Here is a 24,837-nt window from a genome sequence, read left to right as displayed (position 1 = left end):
TAGGCATCTTGATGTTATATCTAAATCCAATTCTTAAGTCATTCTCTTTCTCACTCTCTAATTCCTATTTTTTCCACTCGGCCAATGACATCACAGTCCATCTAGTTGCTACAGTAGTATTTTCCCTTATCATTGTTTCTAATCCATTCACAAATGCTGTTTCTACTTCTAATTCACTGTCTCCATCCTGGACCTAGCTAATGTGTTGTGGCTTACCACAATCTTTGCCTCCATTCAGGCTCTCTCCTCCATTATCCTGTCTACATAGCAACCAGATGATCTTTTAAAAACATATTATATATTAATTTGCATAAAATTTCATAAGTGGCTTCCAAATGTACTTAGCACAAAATCCAAACTTTTTATGAAGCCCTCCAAGGAATGTAATGCTCTGGTTCTGACTATTCCTCCAATGCATTCTCCTCCTTGCTCATTGTTCTCTAACCATATTGGCCTTCTTTTTGGATGCTCTGCACATTCTGTTCCTTCCCCCTGGAAGATCGTCCCATGATCTTGTTCTTTTGCTTATTCCTTCTGATATTTCAGATATCACTTAAATGCCCCTCCTTGGAGAACACTTAGTCATTATATACCCCGAGCCATTATCCTGTATTACTTTACTATATTAGTAGTTACATCTTTTAATTAATGTATTTTTGTTGATTACTGTCTATCCTTCTATTCTATGAGTCCAGAGACCACAACTTTTTGCTTAATAATTTTTATCCAGTGTTGTCACAGTGCCTTAAACATAGAATATTCTTAGTCAATTGCACTGAGTGAATAAATAAATGAGAAAAAAAAGGAAGGAGACAGAACATAGTGGAAGAGTTATGAAGAGATGCATAAGTGGGCATATTTTTCTTCACAATGTTGTTTATGATTAACCACAACTGGAGAATCAATTAGTTAGTGAAAATGTTATTGTACTCCTATTTTGTGCAAGACCATGAAGGATGCCAAGGTCTAAATAGTACAGTTTCTTCCTTATTGGAATTTATTTTTTTAATTTAAATTTGGTTAGTCAACATATAGAACATCATTAGTTTCAGATGTAGAGTTCAGTAATTCATCGGTTGCATATAACACCCAGTGCGCATCACATCATGTGCCCTCCTTAATGCCCGACCCAGCTATCCCATACCCCCACCTACCTCCCTTCCAAAAACCCTCAGTTTCTTTCCTATAGTTAAGTATCTCTTATGACTTGTCTCCCTCTCTGATGTCTTCCTATTCCATTTCTTCCTCCCTTTCCCTATGATCCTCTGTGCTTTTCTGGTATTCCTCATATGAGTGAAACCATATGATATTGTCTTTCTCTTATTGACTTATTGGAGTTATAATACAGTTTGTGTATGAAAGTTGGTGCATGGAAAAGAATATAAAGTAGATAGATTAGATAACAAGACAATATGGCAATATGAGAGCTGTCACAGTACAGAATATAATTGTCAGATGTATACGACATGAACTAAAAGTATTTTAGGAGTTCAGAGTAAGGGAAAATCCCTTTGAACTAGCAGGAAGTTTTCTTGGAGAGAAAGGGACAGGGATTTGTTTTATTGGTGTATTCACCCTCTATTGTTACATATTCCCCTGACAGTAGCAGAAAATCTGCAGAACTTGCCTGACTTATTTTCATGGGTGGACCTGGAAAGGGATTCCCTAGCTGGCATCCAGTAACTACTGATCTTTCATGAGGACTTAATCTGCATGTAGTTCCCAGCCAGAGGGAAGGTGCAAGCCCAAGCTTGTGGAGGATAGTAACTGGATGTACTATTAGAGTCAAACGTATTTTCAAATATGTCATTTTGTTTTTTGATGCTGGAGTTCAAACCAAGGACTCCACGTAGGATCTGATTTAATGGTGAACTTTTTCCCCATCTTAGCTTAGACTCTCTTATTTTAAACAGAATAATCTCAAAAAAAAAAATCTATTCTTAGGTTTGAACTGTGAAAAGGGAAGGATTCAATTAGTTTTTGTAATTTGGACTAAATGTAATGTCACTGAGTTCTCAGTAGAAAAGTATAAACAGTACATTAATTTTCTCCAGAAATTGCTGACAGTGATGATTAGGTGTCCAAAAAAGGAACAGTCTTTCAGAAGCTGGGAAAAAAGCAATCTCTCAAGAGATGATCTTTTATGAGGTTTTGATTCTGGGAATAAAAGATGTATCGGAGGTCTTCTTTCAGGGTTTCCTTCCCCAGGACTCTCTACCCACCACCAACCTGAACATCTGTCATCTAAGTATAAGGGTTTTCAGTGTCACTTACCATACTTTAGAACAAGCACAAGATCCAGTGCCAGATTCCCCGAGTTCATATGCTAGAACCAGCACTTACAATGCCACCTTAGACAAGTTTACTTAAGTGTTCTGACACAGCTTCTTTATCTTAAAATGAGGCTGATGAGAATTTTAGAAATATTTTACTCCTATGGTGGTATGGGGTTTGAGCAAAAGAACTGGCTCAATGCATACCCTGTACTATGGACTTAGTACATGTAAGTTATTATTAGTGGTCACACCAATACTGTACTCTACCAGAATCTACCCATTTTTAAAACAGAGGTCACCTCCACAGGGAACGATCATCTTGCTAATTATCACATTTTAGTTTGAATAGATTCTTAGCACTTCCTTATAGTCTGATATGATCAGAATCTTGATCTTTTCCCCAAACACAATTATGTGCACAGTTCAGAATTTCAGAGGACATTTATATAAAGTGCTGATGACCTTAAAGTCAGGTTTTCTCCCTGTTCCCTGAAATATGGAAATAAAATGAGCTCAGAGAAGCTTAGTGAAATCATAAGTGACAGAACTCAAAAGTGATCCAAACCCCTGGAACGACCATACAAAAGAGGGTCACCACTGGAGTCTCCTGGCTCCTTCCTTGCTTTCGATTCCCATGAATTTCTGTTTACACTTGTCAACATGATTTGCAGATAAAACAAAACAATGTGTTATTATCTTCTTCCCTTTACCATATTGTTGATTCTTAATTCATTTGTTCATTCATGGATTTATTCAAACATGCATCAAGTATTTACTGTGGGTCAGGCAGTGTTCAAAACACTGAAGGTAGGGGCACCTGGGTGGCTCAGTGGGTTAAAGCCTTTGCCTTCAGCTCAGGTCATGATCTCAGGGTCCCGGGATCGAGTCCCGCATCGGGCTCTCTGCTCAGCGGGGAGCCTGCTTCCCTTCCTCTCTCTCTGCCCGCCTCTCTGCCTACTTGTGATCTCTGTCTGTCAAATAAATAAATAAAATCTTGAAAAAAAAAAAAACCACTGAAGGTAAAAAGATGGGTCAGACAGATTCCCAACCATCATACAGCTCACAGTCTAGAGTGGGAAAGGCACAACTGTGAACCAGCATGACAATCACCATAACAGCCTCACGTGCAACACGCTGGGGTGGCCCAAATAAAGGAGTGCTGAACTTCAAGGAGGGCAAGTCACAGATAACTTATTTGTCCCTAGAGTGTCTGGGTGCTAACAGAATTGTCATTTAAGGACTTGACAGAGGAAAAAAGTTCATTGTAGGGAGAGGAAATGAATGTGCAAAGCCATAAAGGTGTGAACCAGTCCTGTGGGATGGGGAAAGAGCTAGTCATTCAGTAGATAAGAAAATAGGCTTTGAAGGTAGAGGTGAGGCAAGGGTTAATGAAGGCATAAAATTGTGCAGCTCACACCAAAGGAGATACTGGGCTTGAAGCAGGAGTATAACATACTCAGATTTGCGCTTTAGGAATATCACCCTGATTGGTAGCGTTGTGGGGGAACAACTGGGAGGAGAGAAGACAGAGCAGAATCACAGAAACGTGCCAGTGAGGGGATACTGCAGAGGCCCAGGCATGAGTTTTGAAAGAGCTGAATTCAAACCACAGCAGTAGAATTGGAGGAAGGGAGGGAGATTCAATATTTAGTTGATAAAATCTAACTGAGCATTATTACTAGTTTAAAGGAGTCAGAGAGAGGGAGAAATCTTGTGGGGAGGGAGGCAATATTCTATCCCTTTCCCCAAGAATGTCATATGGGGAGGGGGGCTAGATTTGCTGGGAGGTGGGCCTTGTGTAAACTTATGTGGACCTGTAATTTCTGATTTCTGACTCAGTCCAGTGCTTTTTACTGTGAGGAACAGCCTCAACAGTGGGAATTAGGTTTTGGGAATTAGGTTCCAGGAAATCAGCTCACTGAGCCTCCAAACCTTCAACAGCTCCGGCTGGAAAAGCTGAGTAATAAAATGCTAATGGTATGGAGTGTGGTGAAACTTATTCCCAAAGTTGGTCCCAGTTGTGAAAGCCTGCCTGCGACACAAAGGTGAGTAACCAGTGCAGGTGTCAGAGTCAAAGGGCACACATTGTTACTCATTGTGTCAAGTGCTTTAGTAATGGGGTAATCATTTAATAAAGCAATGAGTTGATACAAATAGTGGGCTAGTTTCCATATTTGGGAATAAGACAAATTTAGGATGAGCTTTCTTAAACGTGAGGATGCTGGGGCGCCTGCATGGCTCAGTCGGTGAAGTGTCCAATTCTTGATTCCAGCTCAGGTTGTGATCTCAGGGTGGTGAGATCCGTGTCGCATCAGGCTCCTCACTGCATGTGGAGACTTCTTGGGATTATCTCTCTCTCCCTCTTCCTCTGCCCCTCCCCTCCCTGCAGGGGCTCACTCTCTCTCTTCCTCTCAAAAAATTACATTATTAATTAAAAGTGAGGATGCTGCCTTTAAAAGTAGCATAGATACTTAAATTAATTTGACAACAATCAAAATGAACATTATCAATAGTTTACTATACACTAGGCAAGGTGTGAAATGTGTGATAAACATTATTTCATTTAATCTTCAAAACAACTCTATGAGGTAGATATTATTTTTATCCTGTTTTACAGAGGCTTAACAAAAGTACACAATTTTGTTAAAGTTATTTGTTTATGCAAGGATTAGAACCTCTTTTAGTCTCATCACTATGATAAACCAGTTCCAGTCTGGGAATAAACTGAAACTGTCTTTGCCTCAACTCTTTAGGAAAGACAAGGAGCAGCATTTTTTTTTTTTTTTGATGAATACTTCTCTTGTTTAATTTGTCTAACCAGATGTCTAGGATATTTCGACGTTCTGGAGGGAGTCGGTTTATCAAATCTCATGTCATCAAACTGAGGTATGTAAATTTAGTTTGCAACTTCAAACCTGTACCCGTAGGAAGTACTCCATCAGCAGGACTACCGAGCTCCTCCAAGCAAATCTCTGCAGGAAGACAGAGATTTCATAAACCCTGAGCAGTGGAGCTTCTACTGTGTAGATATTTCCCAGTTACAATAGGAAGATGTAAAGTGCTCTGTGTGAAGAGTCAGTGTCAGTTATCAGGCAGTGGAAGGAGACGAATGGCATTGGTAACTTACCTACTCCTTCAGCTCAGGGCTAAGAGGAATTTAGAACAGCTCTTTTCAATTATCCTCATTCTAAGCCTAGCCAACAACAACAGATGATGACTTTCTCTGCAATAAGGTTTTTCTTTAATGTCACTGGATTTTTATTATTATTTCTAATAATTTTTATTATTCAATTATAATTATTAAATTATTATTAAATAATAAATTTAAAAATTTTATTATTATTTCTAATACCTTTTCATTTTTATGTCCTGATAAAAGCCAATATGCATAAATGGAACATATATTTGTTGTAAGAGACTCAAATGAATTATTAGAATCCATCTCAAATATACTTTTTATATGATGTCCAAAATGCTTGGCATTTGCTGGCATAATATATCTTATTTTCTACCTATTTTGACAAAAAATTTTAGACTTTTTCTGTGGCTATCAATCAATATACAAATATAAGTATTTTTAACACTTATTTGTCTGCTTCACTTCTTGATGGCAGAGTAAATATACATGTGGTTAGGGAGCCCCTGCCTTTTCTTCTCTCCCCCTCTCTACTTTCGTTCCTTCCTTACTTTGCTTTCTCCCTCCCTCCCTCCTTCCTTCCTTCTTTGATTCTTTATCTATTTTAAGGTTAAAATCATCCTCAAAGGGCAGCTGGAGGCTTTCTAGACCTATACATTATAGTATAATATGGGTTCCCTGCATCAAAAGATTTCCTTTAATAAATGCTTTCTCTAATTATCCACTTACCAAACACTTATTAACTGACCATCAAATCCCCCCAAATAAATGGCTTAACACAATAAAGGTTTACTTCATTTCCAAGGCAAAATCCAAAGAGTCAGAAGTGGCACTAAGGATGTGGGTGCTGGGGGAGATGTGGAATGGAAATTGCCTACTGGAACTTCAGCTTCTGGTTGGCAAATACAGGAAGAGTGAAAGCATGGAGGGTGGCGTGGGAGGTGTCAGGGCTAGGCCGGAGGTGGAGTACCTCTTTTCTGCCCACATTCCATTGCCCAGAATTCACTAGAGTTTTGATAAACTGCAAAGGAGGCCAGCAAATGAAATCTACCTCTGTGTTCAGGAGGCAAAGGTAACCGGGTTTCATGAACACAGAGCATTGTCTCTCCCGTATCACTGCTGAAAAATGTTGTTGGTTATGATGGCTCAGAATGTCTTGAAAAGCAAATTGTTTAAGTATATATAAAGCATGATTTCATGAACATCTCCTTCTCTCCCACTCCCCTGCTGACGATGAGCCAAGTAAAGAGCAAGAACAATTTTTTCAGCTACAAAACTGAGCCAGTATTTCTAGAGATAATTTAGAAATCTGATATACACATATTTCATCCATTGTTTTTTAAAATTCAGTATGAATCTTAATAGGTAAAAGTAGTTAATGACTAGAGATATGGCTTTATCTCCTTTTTTGCTCTTCAGTCCAGATGAACACGGCATGAAAATTCTTATGGTGCTCATGTTTCGATACCCATCTACTGATAGTGCTGAGCAAATCAAGAAAAAAATTGAAAGGATTTTATATCAAAGTCTGAAGACAAAACAATTGCCTTTGACTATAAACAAACCATCCTTTACACTCACATGTAAGTTCTTTTACTATCTTTGTGGTTCCTTTGTAATCTTCTCTATTTTTCATAAGAATTTAGGTCAGTGTCTTCCATTTTAAGACTTCACTACTGATATACACATATCGGTGTAGAAAAAAACTAAGATAGAAATTCACTATAAGGCAAACTTTAATTTTAGGAATTTATTTTCATATTTGTTTAGGGCTTTTGCTAAGATCTCTAAGTTTTTTCCGATATACCCTGTTGGATCTTTTCAAAAGCATGAAAGGATAAGTATTATTTTCTGCCATTTTAAGGAAGTGAGACTCAAGGAAAATGTAAGACATGGGATTAGCAAGTCTTAGGGTCAAAACTAAAGCACAGGTGTTCTGACTCCCCGAGGTCTTTACAGGTCACTTCCAGGGGTTATCTTCTACAGTATCAGGGAAACAAACATCTTTATGAAGGTTTACTCCTGGAGGACAAACCATTGACATGATCTATGAAGAGGTTCTCTAGATTATTTCCAATTTAAAATGATGTTTCATTCATTTCCTCATTTATTCCTTACAAAAAAAAAATCAGAAAAGTTTTGGTTTTCCCCAAAAGTAGAAAAAAAATGAGGTCAAAATGTTAAGAAATTAAAACTACCTCACAGCTAGTTGGAATCCAAGCAGAAAGGCATAATAATGTGTTTCAAATGGTAAGTCTCAAGGTCAGCACACAGTACCTACTGTGCCTTTTTAGTTCCTTACCCCTCCCTCCAAACACTAGCATAAGTCTCGCACACAGGTGTTCCAGTTGTGTTCACTGTTCTGATTAAGTACTTCGAGGGCAGCTATTTCTGATCTATTACCAAGAAATAAGGCTTGTCCTTTGGGCTGGAAAGTCTTTTCCCCTTAAGCATCCATGAGTTTAAGAAAAAGTTTGTCTAAAGGTAATTTCTCTGTTGTTGGAAATCAGGAAAATCCTTAAAATCCATTTTGAGACAGAATCCTCACACTTATTAATGACAACTTTCATGAAGTAACTAGAAATAATGAAGAGTATGGTCCCTACCTTCACTGTTAATTATATTCCAAAGTAAAACAAAACACCAAACCAAACCAAACCAACAAACAATGAAACTAAAATGAACACGAGGAGAACTTTGAAGGGAAAAAAGATGTCAGAGAAGGGAGGCATAAAGTGGTATGGGTGGGTTCCTGGTGCCTGAGCTTCAACCTTCTACAACATCCATCTTGAGGAAGAATCCTCAGTGAGAGAAGGCCACCAACTTGCACTGAGTGAATTCCTATCCCTTGTAGACCAGGGCTGGAAAATTGGGCTGTGAGGGACCTATGACGCCCTTATTTCCCTGGAGCTGCCCTTTCAACACTGGCCATCAGGCGTATGCCTGACACACATTGGCTGGTACATCTAATATACTGAGCACCAACTGTGATGGGAATTGGAGGTTGCATCCTCGAGTTACACTGTATCTCCCAAAGAAGGCAATCAGGGACATTTATCTTTAACATTCCTTCCTAATTTCCTAATTTCTTTTTTCAGATCTCATAGCAAAAAACAGAAAACAAAAATGCTCTCTTTACATTTTACAATAAAATTATACATTTTGGACCAAATCAAATCAGAATTATGTATATATTAGTTGGCTATGAAAAATAACATACTCTTGAAATATGGATGCTTTGGATAATAAACGTTTCTTATAGTGACTTTTTGAACAAAATCACATAAAAACAGGAACATATTCTTCTACCAAATAATTCAATGTTTTCTTTATTCCAGCTATTGACAGTAAAAAGATGAGGAATCTTCTCAACAGCCGTAAGTTCCAAAACCCATAATTAACTATCCATTTCGTAACAAAGATAATGAATAAAAACCACAGAAAAGTTAGAAGTAGAATTTATAAAGCCTTTTTTTGCTCACCTTGTGTTTTTGTAAACCAAATACTTGGTGTTTTTATTACTGCTTTTTTTTAATATTTAAAACATTTAAATTTAAAAAATTTATACCAAATACAACATCGAGGTTTTTTTAAGTTTTTACACTTATTTTAGAGAAACAGAGAGAGAGAGTCAGAGAGCACAGTGGGGAGAGGCAGAGAGAGAAGATGAGAGAGAGAATCTCCAGCAGACTCCCCACTGAGCATGGATCCCGATGCAGGGCTTGATCCTAGGACCCTGAGATCATGCCCTGAGCCAAAATTAAGAGTCAGTAGCTCAGCCAACTGAGCCACCAGATACCCCTACTATTTCAAGTTTTATGACTTGCAGGAGGTAGTAAAAAAAAATACATGTTATTATTATTGATATTATAAATTTTGTAACTATCTTTCTAATGTTGTATTTTAACATTCTCTCACAACTCAAGAGAACAGTGGTAACTAGTTAGGTTTTCGTCTGTTACAATTTCTCAGTTTTCTTGTATTCTTGCTGAAATATCTGGCATGTACATTTTCTGCCTTCCCACTTCCATCTCCTTTAACTCAACTTCTTATAAGATTATTGGGTCATAAACTTTAACTATAAATTCTATATACATTATTCCATTTTCTACTAGTGTTTTGTTGTAGAGAAGAAATCTAAAACTGTTGCATTTTTTATTCTGACATAGGTTACCTTTTGTGTTCTGAGGTGAATGTAGGAAATCTTTTGCCCTATAACTTTTTGCCAAGAGAGTGAGATGTAAGCATATTTTGCACTGAATTTTGACTAGATATTATGAATGTTTTCAATCTGTATATATATTTTTCTTGTTCTGGAAAAATGTTCTTCCATTATAAATTTGATGAATGATTTCCATTCCAATTGTTCTATTTTTTCGCTGTTCCTCGGGAACACAGGTGATTTATTTGAATTCTATTTTCTGCCCTCCACGTCAATCATTATTTTTAGTTCCAGTTCAGAGTTCCACTCTCCTCTGCATTCAGAAAGATCTTACCCATTATGTACTCCCCAAGAACACTTATCTCAGTTGTCTAGTGTCACTTTTTGTCTTCTTCCATGGGAATTTTGTATCTCCTATGATGTGTCTGTGATTTCTTGAATTTTATTTAATTACGGACAGCTCTTATGTTATATGTACTCTCATCACTGTATATTTTTTCCCTTATGTTTGGCTGCTTTTGTTACATTAAGGTCATGTTTTCTTGCACAACTTGCCTGATACCAAACACATGTCCTAAAATTTTTTGTAGAAAATAACTTCCAGAGATGTGTCTGTCTTCTGATTTTATATATCATCTGATTTGGGGGGCCCTAACCATGCTATACAGTTGGATGCAGGCTTAAGTTTTGATCTTAGATGCAGAGTTTATGAAAACTACATCAACCTCCCGGTTTGTACCACCAAATATAGCACTGATGCCAGTGCTCTTCCATTCACTGTTTAAATTGCTTTCGTGGGGCATCTCATTCCATTCTTGGTGCCATAACCAAATATCATGGACTGGGTGGTTTATAAATAGCAGAAATTTATTGCTAACAGTTCTGGAGGCTGGAAGTGTCAGATCAGGATGCCAGCATGGCTAAGTGAGGCACCTCTTCCAACTCACAGATTTCAAGTATCATCATGCCATGAGCAGAAGGGGCTAGGGATCTCTCTGGAAACTTTTTTTTTTTTTTAAGATTTTATTTATTTATTTGACACAGAGAGATTGAGATCACAAGTAGGCAGAAAGGCAAAGAGAAATGGGGAAGCAGGCTCCCTGCTGAGCAGAGAGCCGGATTTGGGCTCGATCCCAGGACCCTGAGACCATGACCTGAGCCGAAGGCAGAGGCTTAACCCACCGAGCCACCCAGGTGCCCCTCTCTCTGGAAACTCTTTAATAAGGCAGTTGGACTCTTTAATAAGACATAATCCCATTCGTGGGATTCAGGGCTCCACCCTGGTGAGTTAAGCATCTCCCAAAGTCCTCACCTGCTAATACAATGACCTCGAAGAGTCAGGATTTTAACATAAATGTGAGGGGTTCACATTCAGACCACTTCATGGGGTAACTGCATTTCATAGAACTTCTGATCTTTTCTGTATGTCCTGATAGGATGGTGTGCCAGGAAATGTGGCTTCTGCATACATGGAGAGGAAGAAAAGAGTTTATGAGTCACAGTGGGATGGTTTAAACTATAGTTTCTGCTTGGCTAGGAACAAGTGCAGTGTAGTTTAATTTCCTGGGCTGAGGAATCACAATAGCAGGGAGCCAAAGGCTTTGTCAAGCTTACCAGGATTCCCCACACAATTCTGGTTCACAGGTTAGAGCTTGCGTGGTCCAAGAAATTGCTTTCAAACCCCTTTGGATATTGCAGTTTTTACCAGAATTTGTAAATTTTTTTCTTATCTTTCCATAAGTTTTCGTGAATTTGCTCCTTTTGCCTTTGAAAAATAGCATAGACTCAGATTTTTCATCTACAATATGAGGATGACACCTAACATAGACAGTTGTTGTGAAAATTGGAGAAAATATATGTAACACTACCTATAGGGCCTGGCTCAAAACTAGTAGACATTATTTATATTAGTGTTACTTCTATGCCTATTTTAAGAGGAAGTTGAGCACTACCAATATGGCATTATATTAACCCAGAAATCCTATTTGTTCAATTTTATGGTCACTGTAAACTGGAGCTATTTAATTTTGAGAAAATTATGATGAATCTATAAATATGATTTCAGGCATATATTTTAACCTGTTTCTGAAAAAATTTCTTTTTAAAAAAAACTAGTATTTTTAATAAAAATATAAATAATTAAAAGTTCCATTAATAGGGGCTCCTAGCTGGCTAGTAGGTAGAGCATACCACTCTTGAATGTGGGGTCATGAGTTTGAGCCCCACATTAGGTATAGAGTTTATTTTTAAAAGATAAAAATAAGGGTGCATGTGTGGCTCAGCCAGGTAAGCATCTGACTTGATTTTGGCTCAGGTCATGATCTCTGTCAGGGTCCTAAGATGGAGACCCATATTAAGCTCTGGACTCAGCACAGAGTCTGCTTGTCCCTCTTCCTCCCCCTCTGCTCTTCCGCTCACTAACCCCCTCACTGCTTTCTCTCTCTCTCATAGATAACTAAATACATAAATACATAAATTAATAAAATCTTTAAACAAATAAATAAAAAAATAAAAGTCACATTAATAAAATATATCAATATGTTTTCAGGTCTTATTGAGGTTGATTGAACTCTAACAAATTCAGAGTTTGTTGCCAGGGAATCAGAATTTTTTTAGAAACTAGACTTTAAAATTTTAGAAAATCAAAAATATCATGATTAAGACTATTTAAATTCAGGGCTTGCAAAGGCAATGTATAAATTCATGTCAAGGGAGAATCATGACCTGCATTTAGTACTGGGCTCTCTCTCAGGGGCAAGAACACACAAATTTGATGTAGATCCTCCGAATCTTACGTCACTTACCAGCTGGGCGACCTCTATTAATTTAAGTTCTCTTTCCAAGGCTCTGTTTGTGTTATTATAAATAAACCTAAAACATTTAGTAGAGGATATATATTTTTTTATTGTTCAATAAATGTTTTATCTATTTAATCATCTACATATGCTTAATAGACAGAGAAGTGAATTCCCGGGCTGGAGGTCTTGACCTGTTAGTGTTTCTTTTGAGCCTCAAAGGATCAGGTTGACCCCTATGGACTAACCTCAGACGCTGAGTCCTAGAAAGGGGTTAAAAACAGCAGGCACAGTGGACTGCCAAAGCATCTGTACCCAGTGCAAACCAGCATACGTTCTTTCCCTCCTCTTTTTCATGAAAACAAGCTAACGTATGTTTCTGTGACAGGCTGTGGAATAAGGATGACATCTTCAAATATGCCTTTACCAGCATCCTCCTCTACTGAAAGGATCGTCCGAGGGAGGGAAACAGCTCTGGAAGGGGAGTGGCCATGGCAGGTCAGCCTCCAGCTCATAGGGGCAGGCCATCAGTGCGGAGCCAGCCTCATCAGTAACACCTGGCTGCTCACAGCCGCTCACTGCTTCCGCAAGTAAGTCCGCAGGGCTGTTGTGAGTCTTCCTTGCCCAGTCGTTGACTGTCATCAATTCAGCACTTGGGAAGAGCCCAGCTCAGCAGTTTCCCCTCTGCTCCATTCCAAACGGGCCCTGCTCTGTCCTCTGAATGCATTACGCTTGCTCTACACCCCCTCCACGTGCGCCCCTCTCTCTTTTCTCAATATTTATGATGTTTGGTTTGTATCACTCTCCTGGTTCCTAGCACATATTTTCCTATATTGTCATGACACTAGTATTATCTTTTCTACTATATCATAAATTATTTTAGTGTAAGGACTGACTGTTATACACATAACAAGTATAAACCCTTTCACATGCTCAAGGAGAAAATTCAGCTGCTTCTGTTATTATTCTTTTCTCCTGAGTAATATACACAGTTGGATGCGGGCTTAAGTTTTGCTCTTAGGTGCAGAGGGCCTCTAACAGAGGGCTATCCTCCCTCTGTCAACATCCGCCATCACTTTAAAAATAAGAAAAAAATAAAGGGCATCACTCTTGGAGCTATTCCTTCAAGAATCCATGTGTGCTGTGTGGTCCAGAAAGGTGTGTAGATGACTGGAGTGACCTATCACCTGTCCCACTGTCCCCACCGTATTGAAGACTGGTCCTATACGACCTGGTAAGAGTGTGATGCTTGGGCTTTCACAGTTATAGTTTTTAAGACTCAACTGTGTTAATTTACATGCATGGACATACCCAGGCACCACGTTGCCCCAGGAGGTCAAGCACACATCATCTTTCCTCCCTGAGGTTTCTTTTAAACTCTCAAAAGACAAAAGCTCTGAGTAAAGCCCTGGCCAGTGGCACTGTTCACATTCCCTTTCAGAGAAAACTATTCTTGGTAATATGAGGAGAATCTTGACCATTCTTCCAAGGGTAACACCCAAATTGTTCCAAGGTGGCTACACCTTTCTTTATGTGTAGAGGTGTAATGAGAATGACCTAAGGAATTTAAGGTGATTGTCACTCTCTCACTAGAGAAGAAAAAAGAGATTCACTTATACACATTTACAGTCCTCAGAATAACTAGCCTTATGCCTTGGGGGAACTTGAGTTCCGCTAATTAAAGGCTTTCTGATTTGGGGGGTTAATATAGTACTTGTTTTGGAGAGTGACTTCCATTTTAGTTTATGACAGACCTCTATTTACATAAATGTAACATAAATAAACCCGGAATGTCAATTTATTAATATCTAGTGAGGAATATAAGATACAGTGATTGAAGTACACATCTCAGCAGGTCCAGGGCAGCCTCTGTGTGACAACAGACCTAACAGGAACCAGCCACTGAGTGTGATAAAGTAGAGATCACTGGTGACCTTCATAAGAGAAATCAGTATTGTGGTATGATGGGGATGGGAATAAATTCAAGAGAGAATGGAAGAAAGACTAGGATACTGTGAGTTTAGAGATCTTTCGGGAGCATAATCCCAATAGTTGGAAGAAATACGATCTCAGTCTCTTTTAAAGGATGCCCTCAAACATCACAAACCTGACCCTTTCATTTTTTGCAGAAATAAAGACCCAAGTCAATGGATTGCTACTTTTGGTACAACGATAACACCACCTGCAGTGCAACGAAGCCTGGGGAAAATTATTGTTCATGAAAACTACCACAGAGAAACAAATGAAAATGACATTGCTTTGGCTCAGCTTACTACTCGAGTTGAGTTTTCAAATATAGTCCAGAGAGTTTGCCTTCCAGATTCATCCATAAAGTTGCCACCTAAAACAAGTGTATTTGTCACAGGCTTCGGATCCATTGTAGATGATGGTGAGTAGTTCAAACTAATACACTTAGTGCAAATTTGTCTTGAGCTCTAACGAGCTGTCCTAGGGAATCCACTTTCAAACTTTTCATAAAAATAATGTTGATGTCTCCAGTGTATATGGCCCAGAGTAGAACTGGAAGCTGTGGGTTCGAAAAGGAGAAGGAATCAGGTCTCTTTCGTTGAGTTCACACTTAATTATAGCAGTGGTGAGAAAGGGGAGAAGCTAATATAGAAGAACAGAACAGACTGTTTTAGGTGCTACAATAAAGGGACAAAATACTATGGGGCTACAGGGGAGTAAATGATTCTAAATTGTACATTTCCCAGATGTAGAAACTCCTAGTTAGCATACAGTTCAGATCACGATCTTAATGATAGCTTTTTTAAAAAAAGATTGATTGATTGATTGATTGATTTTAGGGAAAGAGAGTGTATGCATGCAAGTGGGAGGAGGGGCAGAAGCGGAGGGAGAGAAGGAAAAAGAGAGAGAGAGAATCTCAAGCAGTTTCCACACTAAGCACAGAGGGCAACACAGGGTTCGATCTAACGACACTGAGACCATGACTTGAGCTGAAACCTGAGTCAGAAACTTAACTGACTGAGCCACTGAGGCACCCAGTGATAGCTTTTTTCTTTTTGCTTTTCTTTTCTTTTTTTTTCCTTTCTCTTCTTTCCTTTTTTCTCCTTCTCTCTCTCTCTCTCTCTCTCTCTCTCTTTTGTCTAAATGTTTCCCCATTTTAATGAGGATTTCTGATGATTATAAATGTGAAAGTGTTTTGTGAATGTTTTGAGAATCTTCATTTGGGTTAGTTAATTTAACATATATTTATTTTCATCTGTCTCAGTTCCTGGGTGGTTGAAAGAAACACGTTTTATAAATGAAAGACTAGAACTGAAAATTTTTAGTTATTAGCTCATTCCACTCTAAAGAGAGAGAGTAGCTGAATGTTTTAAAGTGGGAAATAAGAAATGTTTAAGGTTCTATCAAAGATCATCCTGAAGAAAGTAAGAGACAAACGCTAATATATCTTAATCTGGCTTTTTTTTTCTTTGCTTTTGTTTATTTTTAAAGATTTTATTTATTTATTTGAGAGAGAGAGAGAGAGCACAAGCAGGGGGTTGGTGAAGAGGGAGAAGGAGAAACAGACTCCCTGCTGAGCGGGGACCCGGATGCAGGGCTGGATCCCAGGACCCTGAGATCATGACCTAAGCTGAAGACAGACATTTAACCAACAAAGCCACTCAGGTGCCCCTGGCTTTTCTTTACTTGACAAAACTCTATCATGCGTAAAATTTCCCAAATGCCCCATGCATGTCCAACTGGACTTTGTGAGATGTTGCTAAAAGTCTCCTTTCTTGTTCTCTGTCCTTATCACTAGTTTAGGACTACTCACCAATGGTTTTGTTCTGGAGTCCTAAGCTACTTCCTTCCTTCCCATAACCACCAGCCTTGCTCTGTAATGGCATCAGATTGCTGGCATATCTTGGGCAGTGGTTGTTTCCCAAGCTTCAAGGCACCCCTAAATAATGCACATAGCACAGAATAGGGCAAATAGCTCTGTGCAGCTCATGCACTGGTTTCTTCTTGACTATCTCAGAAAACAAATGTACTTCCCTTAGCCTTGATTTCCATATACAGAAAAGGGTACCAGTTGGTCAAGGTGAATGGAATGAACCCTCTCTTCACAGAAAAAAAGTGTATACGCACACTATTACATATAATTGTAGGGGTTCTAATAACTTGAAGATTCACAAATATGATATAGTATTGGGGGATGTATGTTTATAGTTCCTTGCATTTAGGCATTTATCATACAGAACATAAAGTAGGCAATAAGGAATTATAATTAATGTTTATATTCTTTTGTTTTTGTGTTTTTGTTCCTAGGAATATACAACATATGTGTTTTCCATGTTTTAGATACAGTTATATTCAAAAAAGTTTGTATGTGTATGTTTGCTTGTGTAATAGGACCCACACAAAATAAACTTCGGCAAGCCAGGGTGGAAACCATAAGCACTGATGTGTGTAATAGGAAGGATGTATATGATGGCTTGATCACTTCAGGAATGCTGTGTGCTGGATTCATGGAAGGAAAAGTAGATGCATGTAAAGTAAGTCCAAAGTCAAGGTCAAAACTTGGAAAAGAAAATTTCCATTAGCTATTTCTAAATTTGGCATATATTTCCCCTAGGTGAGGAAAAAAAGTCACTTATTTCACTAAGAATTCAGTTTATTTAATAATCATAATATTAAAAATTCTTGTATTGAGTGTTTATGTAGGCCAAGCCAAGTGCTAAGCACATTATATATATTATTTCATTTACTATAGTGAAATTGAAGAGGTACTGTTATGCCTATTTTATAAATTAGGAGATTAAAGTCTATTGCTCCCTATTTCTGGTTCAAACAATTACTCTTCTGTTATTTTTTTTTTTTTTAACAAAATTGGAAACAGAAGACAGAGAAACCTGTCCTCTGAAAACCACTTTATTCAGCTTTGGCATCATCTCTCTTGCATGGTGTTTTCATCCCCTGGCCTCCAAGTCTCTCTCTTTGTCCCTACCCCTCTTCAATGACCTTGACACCTGAAACACACTTCCTCTCCATCCCAAGACTGCAGTACTAACACAGACCCATTGAAATGCTGGACTCTCAGTTACTAGACCTGCTAACCCCCATTGGTCTGCACTTCTTCTCAGTCACTATTTCTAGGGTCACATCTTGAGCCTTGTCACCAAAAATTGTTGCATCTCCAAAAATACTAATTCCCCAAATCTTCCTATTTAACAATTATCTTCAATCCTTCCTGCTTGCATTTCAAACGATTCCTGCTCCCTAGGCCACACTCTCTGTTACACCCCAACCTACCAGTCCTCACCCCCAAACATACATGCCACACATATGTAGATTGAATCCTTTCATTGTTTTATTTTGCCTTTTAGCTTTTATCACCATCCAGTATACAATATATATTTTTTAAAATTTTATTTATTTATTTGACAGAGAGAGATCACAAGTAGGCAGAGAGGCAGACAGAGAGAGAGGGGGAAGCAGGCTCTCTGCTGAGCAGACAGCCCAATGTGGGGCTTGATCCCAGGACCCTGAGATCATGACCTGAGCTGAAGGCAGAGGCTTTAACCCACTGAGACACCCAGGTGCCCCTAAAATATATTTTATTTAGATGGTTGATTGTTTCTCCCACTAAACTAGAATATAAATTGCATGAAGGCACAGATTTTGAGGAGGTGTCGATTTGATTTACCACTGTATTACCAAGAGCTAACACAGTGACTGGCACAAAAATCTTTTGGCTGAATAAAATATCACTTATCTTCAACTTCATAAGGATCTACAGACCATTGCTTCCTTGCCTTATCATGTTCCATTAATCCTTTCTTCCACTGTCAATTTGTCCAACTTAGATTTCACTATTAATCATTTTCTGAACACTTCTGTAATATTTCAAGTTTTCTTGTCGATCTCTCTTTTCAGTGTTTCTGTCTGACAAAGTCCCAAAGCTGGAAGAACTTATTTAATCTCTCTCTCTCTCTGCCTACACCTATGAAGTCAAATGCTCCTGGAAAAAATACAACAGAACACATTGGTTCTACTATAGTAGGTTCTAGATAATAAAAGGGACAATCATACTATTTTTGTTTGTTTTTTTCAAATCCACCTTTCTCTGGATATTCCCAACATTTTCCACTTTCCCTAATTTCTGTGGGGTTTTTTTACCTTTTTGTTCTCAACTGATGATTTTGTTTTCCAGTTTTCAAAGAAGAATGTAAGTCATAAGCAGAGAATTTCCTCATCTTCCTAGCACCAAGCAGGCAGACCTACCTTCATTTGAACCCATTTCATCCACCTTCAGCTTAGGTCACAACAGAAAAGTAACCTATTTTCTAAGGCTGATCCCTTCTCTGCTCAGGTTCTTCTTGGCCTTTGGGGGAAGTTTACATTAACATTATTTTCTCTCTTTTCATAGTCAACATTTCTCTTGTAGCTAGATCCTTTTCTATTCATCTCTCTTAAGTTAGGTGGAAAAAACAACAACAACTTTTTCTTGACCCATAATGCCTCCAACCAGCACCATATCTTATCTCTTTACTATGAAATATTGGGGGAAATGTCCATACCCATTATCTCAATTTTCTCACCTCCCTTTAAACCATCTCAATATGGTTTCTGCCCTATCAATTCATCAAAATAGCTCTTCCTGAGGTTTCCACTGACCCCCCCATGACCTCCAATAAATGTATTTTTTCCATTTCATTTTATCTTATTTCTTTTTCAGTATTCCAAAATTCATTGTTTATGCGCCACACTCTGCTCCATGCAATATGTGCCCTCCATAATACCCACCACCAGGCTCACCTATCCCCCCACCCCCCCTCCCCTTCAAAAGCCTCAGTTTGTTTCTCAAGTCCACAGTCTCTCATGCTTTGTCTCCACCTCTGATTTCCCCCAACTCACTTTTTCTCTCCATCTCCCCATGTCCTCCATGTTATTCCTTATGCTCCACAAGTAAGTAAAACCATACGATACTTGACTCTCTCTGCTTGACTTATTTCACTCAGCATAATCTCTTCCAGTCCCGTCCATGTTGATATAAAAGTTGGGTATTCATCCTTTCTGATGGAGGCATAATACTCCATTGTATATATGGACCATATCTTCTTTATCCATTTGTCCGTTGAAGGTCATCTTGGTTCTTTCCACAGTTTGGCGACCGTGGCCATTGCTGCTATGAACATTGGGGTACAGATGGCCCTTCTTTTCATTACATCTGTATTGTTGGGGTAAATACCCAATAGTGCAATTGCAGGGTCATAGGGTAGCTCTATTTTTAATTTCTTAAGGAATCTCCACACTGTTTTCCAAAGTGGCTGCACCAACTCGCATTCCCACCAACAGTGTAAGAGGGTTCCCCTTTCTCCACACCCTCTCCAATACTTGTTTACTGTCTTGTTAATTTTGTCCTATTCTTTTTTTTCCCCCCACCTCTTAGCACCATTTAATAATGATTACCTCTCCCTCTTTCTTGTCTTCCTTGGCTTGTAATGATTTTCATCTTACATCTCTGCTTTTTCTCTTTCCTTTCTTTTCAAGTTCATTCTCTTAATCCTAGCCATTAAATTTTGATCTATTCTGTCTCTGCTCCTCTTTTTATGCTATACTTTCTCTCTAAAAGATCTGACTTTCTTCCTTAGCTCCAAAAACCATCCTTTGACGGATAATTCACAAATTTATACTTTTAGTCCCAACCTCCCCTTTGATCTCCAGACTTACATATTCAACTCCTACTTGGCAACTCCCCTTGGACATTTCAAAGGTATCTCAAATTCAGAATGGTACACCTGATTTTGCTTTTCTGCCTCCCCACCTGATTTTCTTTCTTCGTCTCTAAGAACAACATCTCCTTTAATTCTGTTCAGCCCCAGATAGAAGGCACTCTAGCTTTCTTTCCCTACCCCTTACCCAATTGATTACCTAATCCCAAGGATTTTACCTCCTTAAATATCACTGTCATCTCTTGCTCCCCTTTCCCTACTTTTTCCTTACCGCTCCCTCAAAGGAATTAGACATCTAGCTAATTTCCTTATATTCACGCTTATGCTCCTTTACTGCATTAGCCAAATGAAAGCCAGGATGATTTCTAATAAGGTGCTAATCTGATCATGTCAAAATCCTTAAAACACTTCAGTGGCTTACCTTCTTTCTTAAGATAGAAAATATAACTTCTAAGAAAGATCCACAGGGTTCCTCAAGAGCTAGTCTCCTGACTTCTCCGGCTTCATCACACACCACTTGCCCCCTTGCTGTCTTCTCTTCAGTCCCCCTTTTTATTCCCCAGACTTTTGCATATACCAGTCTCCTCCATTCTACAGAGCATTTGTAGTGTCGTTTGCTCTGCCTAGAACATGTTATGTCACCACCTTCCTTTTCATGGTTAAATCATTTAGATATCAACTCAATTACATCTCATCAAGAAAAACTTTCTTGACCTCCCTGACCAGTCACATTCCCTTATGTATGTTTCCTTAGCATTTATCATAGCTGTCACTTTGCATTTATTCATGGGTTTGTTTAATGTTTTTATAACCTAAACTTCAAGTTTATGAGTATGGGGACCATTCACTTTCAGTCATCATTGAATCCTGAATGCCCTTCAAAATGCCTGGGACACATAATTGGAACTCAATAGATAGTTGATAAAAGAACAAATGAATGAGGTAGAAGGGGCACAGAGAAGTTAAGTATCTTATCCTAAGTCACACAGTCCATAATTAATAGAGCTAGTCCTGAAACCTGACAGTTCAACTACTAAGACTACTTTTTCAACCTCTACATGTGTATCTGTTTATTTACATAATTGTCCTTGTTCCAAACAGATTTAAAGGGGCTTATATAAAATTAAGCAAGCAAGCATAAATTAGAATTAGGGGCATGAAAGACAAGGAGACCAAGAATCAATCAATAATATAGAGTCTACCTAACAATATTCAGACATCATCAAAACCTTTCACCTATTCTTGCAAATGTTAACTTCATATTTAATATTTTATATACGTACTTACTAAACCATGCATGAAGTGTCTAATCAAACTAACAAAAAAAATCTAAGAATGTTGAACCAGAAATAACGTAAAAATTCCATGTGAATGAGGTTTAGTCTTTCTGGGAAACAATGCACTTTAATGTTTAGGACAAAATTGTATCTCAATTCAGAGAAACATTATATAACCTATCTCTAATCTAGATGCCTATACCATGTACTAATTTCCTTTTTTTTTTTTCCCTGTGGAAGAGAGAGGATTGTAATGACCTTCCTCCTAAATTAAATTAGAGTTAATAATTTTAAATATATTTTTGTGTTTTTTTTTTTCAAGGGTGATTCTGGTGGACCGCTGGTTTATGATAATCATGACATCTGGTACTTAGTTGGTATAGTAAGTTGGGGACAATCATGTGCTCTTCCCAAAAAACCTGGGGTTTACACCAGAGTGACTCAGTATCGAGAATGGATTGCCTCCAAGACTGGTATCTAGTGTGAATTGTCCATGGCACACGAAGCTGAAATGACTGCATATTGTATATTATTTATAATCATGTGGTTTGGATCAGTGGTTTTTCTGGATGTCAAGAAATCCTCTGACTCAGACCAATCTAGTATCACAAGGTGGTCTTTGCATACAAGTGACTGAGCTCTTTCTCTACCCTGAGGGAGGAAGACACAGCAAACGGCAATAACACCAACTCCTCACTCAGAAGAGAAACTGTGATACTTATTAATAAGATCAGTATTTATAAATGGTTTCCCCCAATGGAAGACAAAGAACATCACTTTTCACAGGATATGAGGAGCTGCTGGGCTGCCAAAAACCTACTGTACCTGGAGCACCTGTAACTCTTGTTGCAAAATATCACTCCCTGAGAATTCAGAGTTTCAACATTCTGGGACTGATAGCTGGACATTCAATGGCTGGAATGGAGAAACACAGATTTACAATATAACTGGAACTCCAACCAGGGTTTGTGAATAATAATACAAAGGATTATCATTAACAAGAAGAGTTGCCACTTAAAACATGTTTGAGTATATCTGAACTTACTGTTAATATTGTTATATATGCAAAAACTAGCTTCAGGAAGCATGTTGTATTGTTAAGAAACATTTCTGATTTATTCTTTAACAGCATCTTGCCATTCATATATCAAATGAAGTTAAACCAGAAAGAAGGAAAAAGAAGAAACTTGGGAGCATTCTTCCATGTGTATGAGAAAGATAAAAAGATGGGACATAGGCTAGCAGAGTTGCTTTCAAAAGATTAACAGCAGCGAAAACACTTCTCAGATTTTCGGTGGAATGAGCTATCCAATTATTTATTTAGAAATTTCTACATCAGCAGATGGTAACTGGTACCTCTGTAAGTCTTTAGCTCTCTGATAGGTCAGATATCTATCATGTCAGGAGAACTGATTCGTATAAGCACTTAGGATAGTACCTCGTATATATTAAGCACAACATGGATGTTTCCTGTATATGGAGGAAAGGAAAGCTTCTGTGAGCTTTAAGATAAATTAATTTAATTTGTCAAATGAGTGAATGACATTGGGGCTTAAATATAGCCCAGAGTCTAGTGGTAGAGAGCACAGGCTTTGGAACCAGGCTGCCCAAGCTTAAATATTGGCTCTGCCCCATATGAACTGTGTGTCCTTGCACAGGGTTCTTTTTTTTTTTTTTTTAAGATTTTATTTATTTATTTGACAGAGAGAGAGATATCACAAGTAGGCAGAGAGGTAGGCAAAGAGGAAGGGGGAAGCCTGCTCCCTGCTGAGCAGAGAGTCTGGATGTGGGGCTCAATCCTAGAACCCTGGGACCATGACCTGAGCCGAAGGCAGAGGCTTAACCCACTGAGCCACCCAGGTGCCCCCTTGCACAGGTTTCTTAACAGCTCTGTGCATTAGCACTCTCATCTCTACAATAGGAATAAAAATAGTACCTACCTCATATGGTTGTTATGAGGATTAAATGCATTCATGAAAGTAAAGCACTTGGAACACTGTCTGCACACAGTATCTCAATATGGACTACTTACTATGAATTATTATTAATGTACCTTGGACTCCATAAACCAATATACTTTTTTAAAACTGTCCCTTCCTTAGAATCATGTAATTAGTTTCAGAATGCTTAAATTACACTGTAAAAAATTTTTAAGAAAACCTTAAATGATCTACTAGATTTTCAGAATCATTTTTGATATCTCAGTATATTTGGGACTGTGTCTGCTCATAGGCACAGCTGCAGCTGCGTGGTCATCTGTCACCAGGGTTGTGACTAGAGACATGTAGCAGTATTCATCTTCAAGGTGCAGATGTGAGATCTCAAGTGCTAGATTTGTTCCAATTTATCAGAGAAAAATCTAACCTTTCTGTTTTTTTAATGACAGTTTTGTTAATTTCTATGTATGTGAATTTAGCTGCAATATATGCAAACAAGATAAATACAACCTTAAAAATGTCCTAGTTGTTATTTACGTCTTAATATTAAGATATAATTAAAAAAGGTCATCCATGTACACTTTCCTTTTAAAAAGAAAATGTCACCAAATTTCTGAGTTGATGACTACTATTAACTAAATATCAATAGAAAAATCAGAAAAAAACAAATGTTTACACTTCCTTTTATATGCAGAAAAATATCCAAGGCTTTCTGGACAATATTTAGCAAATTTAAGATGTGTCTGATTGAAGGCAGACCTTTTTATATAAAAGGTAAATTCAGTCTTTGGTAGAAACAGGAAAAAAAAATCTGTCTACAAAATAAATAAATTTCTGCTATGTAAGTTCTATAACAATGAATATGTGCTTTTGTGTAACTATATTTACATTTCATAAGGCTGATAGATTTTTTGTTAAGTACGTGTGAAACTATACACTGATTTAAATAATTCAATGCTCAATTCAATTCAATAACATTTTAACACAAATGAGAAAAATAAAAGCAGAAGGCCATAAGTAATCTGAAAAATGGAAAAGTAGATTTATTTTTGGAAAAGTACATTTTTAAAACGTGATTTATATGTCCTATTTTTCGTTTGATATCTGACATGTTGAGTGATGTTATCTCATGTTTTGGCTCTGCCCCATATGAACTGCGTGTCCTTGCACAAGTTTCTTTTACCTCATGTTTTCCACCTACCAAATGGGACATTAAATGATCTACCTCATGGCATTGTTGTGAGGCTTTCCAATTGAATAATAAATTGAAAAGTCAAAGAATGTTTAAAGCCTGCTAAAAAATGCTAAGTGTATCATTGTAAACTGTTACCAGTACAGACGATGGTGCAAATATATTTAGACTGTAAAAAGGGGCTTTTTTTTTTTTACGGTGTTGATATTTTTATTTATCAATAGTATTGCCTTGTGAATTTAGCAAAAATATTGTGCATAAAAAAAAGCAAACTTGGTTTTGCTTCCTGTGTTGTAAATGTTACAGTAATACTGGCATATTTAAAACAAACAAACAAACACAAAAACTACAATTTGTTTGATGCATTGCTTTAAAAGACA

General features: G+C 37.9%; 1 protein-coding gene across 1 annotated transcript in view; it reads left to right on the top strand.

Annotated features, from left to right (window-relative positions):
• The window catches only part of TMPRSS11F (transmembrane serine protease 11F), a 73,578-nt gene extending 49,664 nt beyond the window's left edge, over positions 1-23,914 (top strand). Inside the window, exons 4-10 of the mRNA XM_080796898.1 lie at positions 5,098-5,162; positions 6,832-6,995; positions 8,751-8,789; positions 12,758-12,959; positions 14,499-14,758; positions 16,729-16,871; positions 21,651-23,914. Coding sequence (XP_080653024.1) covers positions 5,098-5,162; positions 6,832-6,995; positions 8,751-8,789; positions 12,758-12,959; positions 14,499-14,758; positions 16,729-16,871; positions 21,651-21,809 — 1,032 coding nt within the window. The 3' untranslated portion in view covers positions 21,810-23,914. The remainder of the gene's footprint in view (positions 1-5,097; positions 5,163-6,831; positions 6,996-8,750; positions 8,790-12,757; positions 12,960-14,498; positions 14,759-16,728; positions 16,872-21,650) is intronic.
• The last annotated feature ends 923 nt before the right edge of the window (positions 23,915-24,837 follow it).

Source organism: Martes martes, assembly GCF_963455335.1.
Source record: "Martes martes genome assembly, chromosome: 2".
In the NCBI taxonomy this organism is placed as follows: domain Eukaryota; kingdom Metazoa; phylum Chordata; class Mammalia; order Carnivora; family Mustelidae; genus Martes; species Martes martes.
Note: the sequence above shows the minus strand (reverse complement) of the source record. Positions and strands in the feature narration are given on the sequence as shown.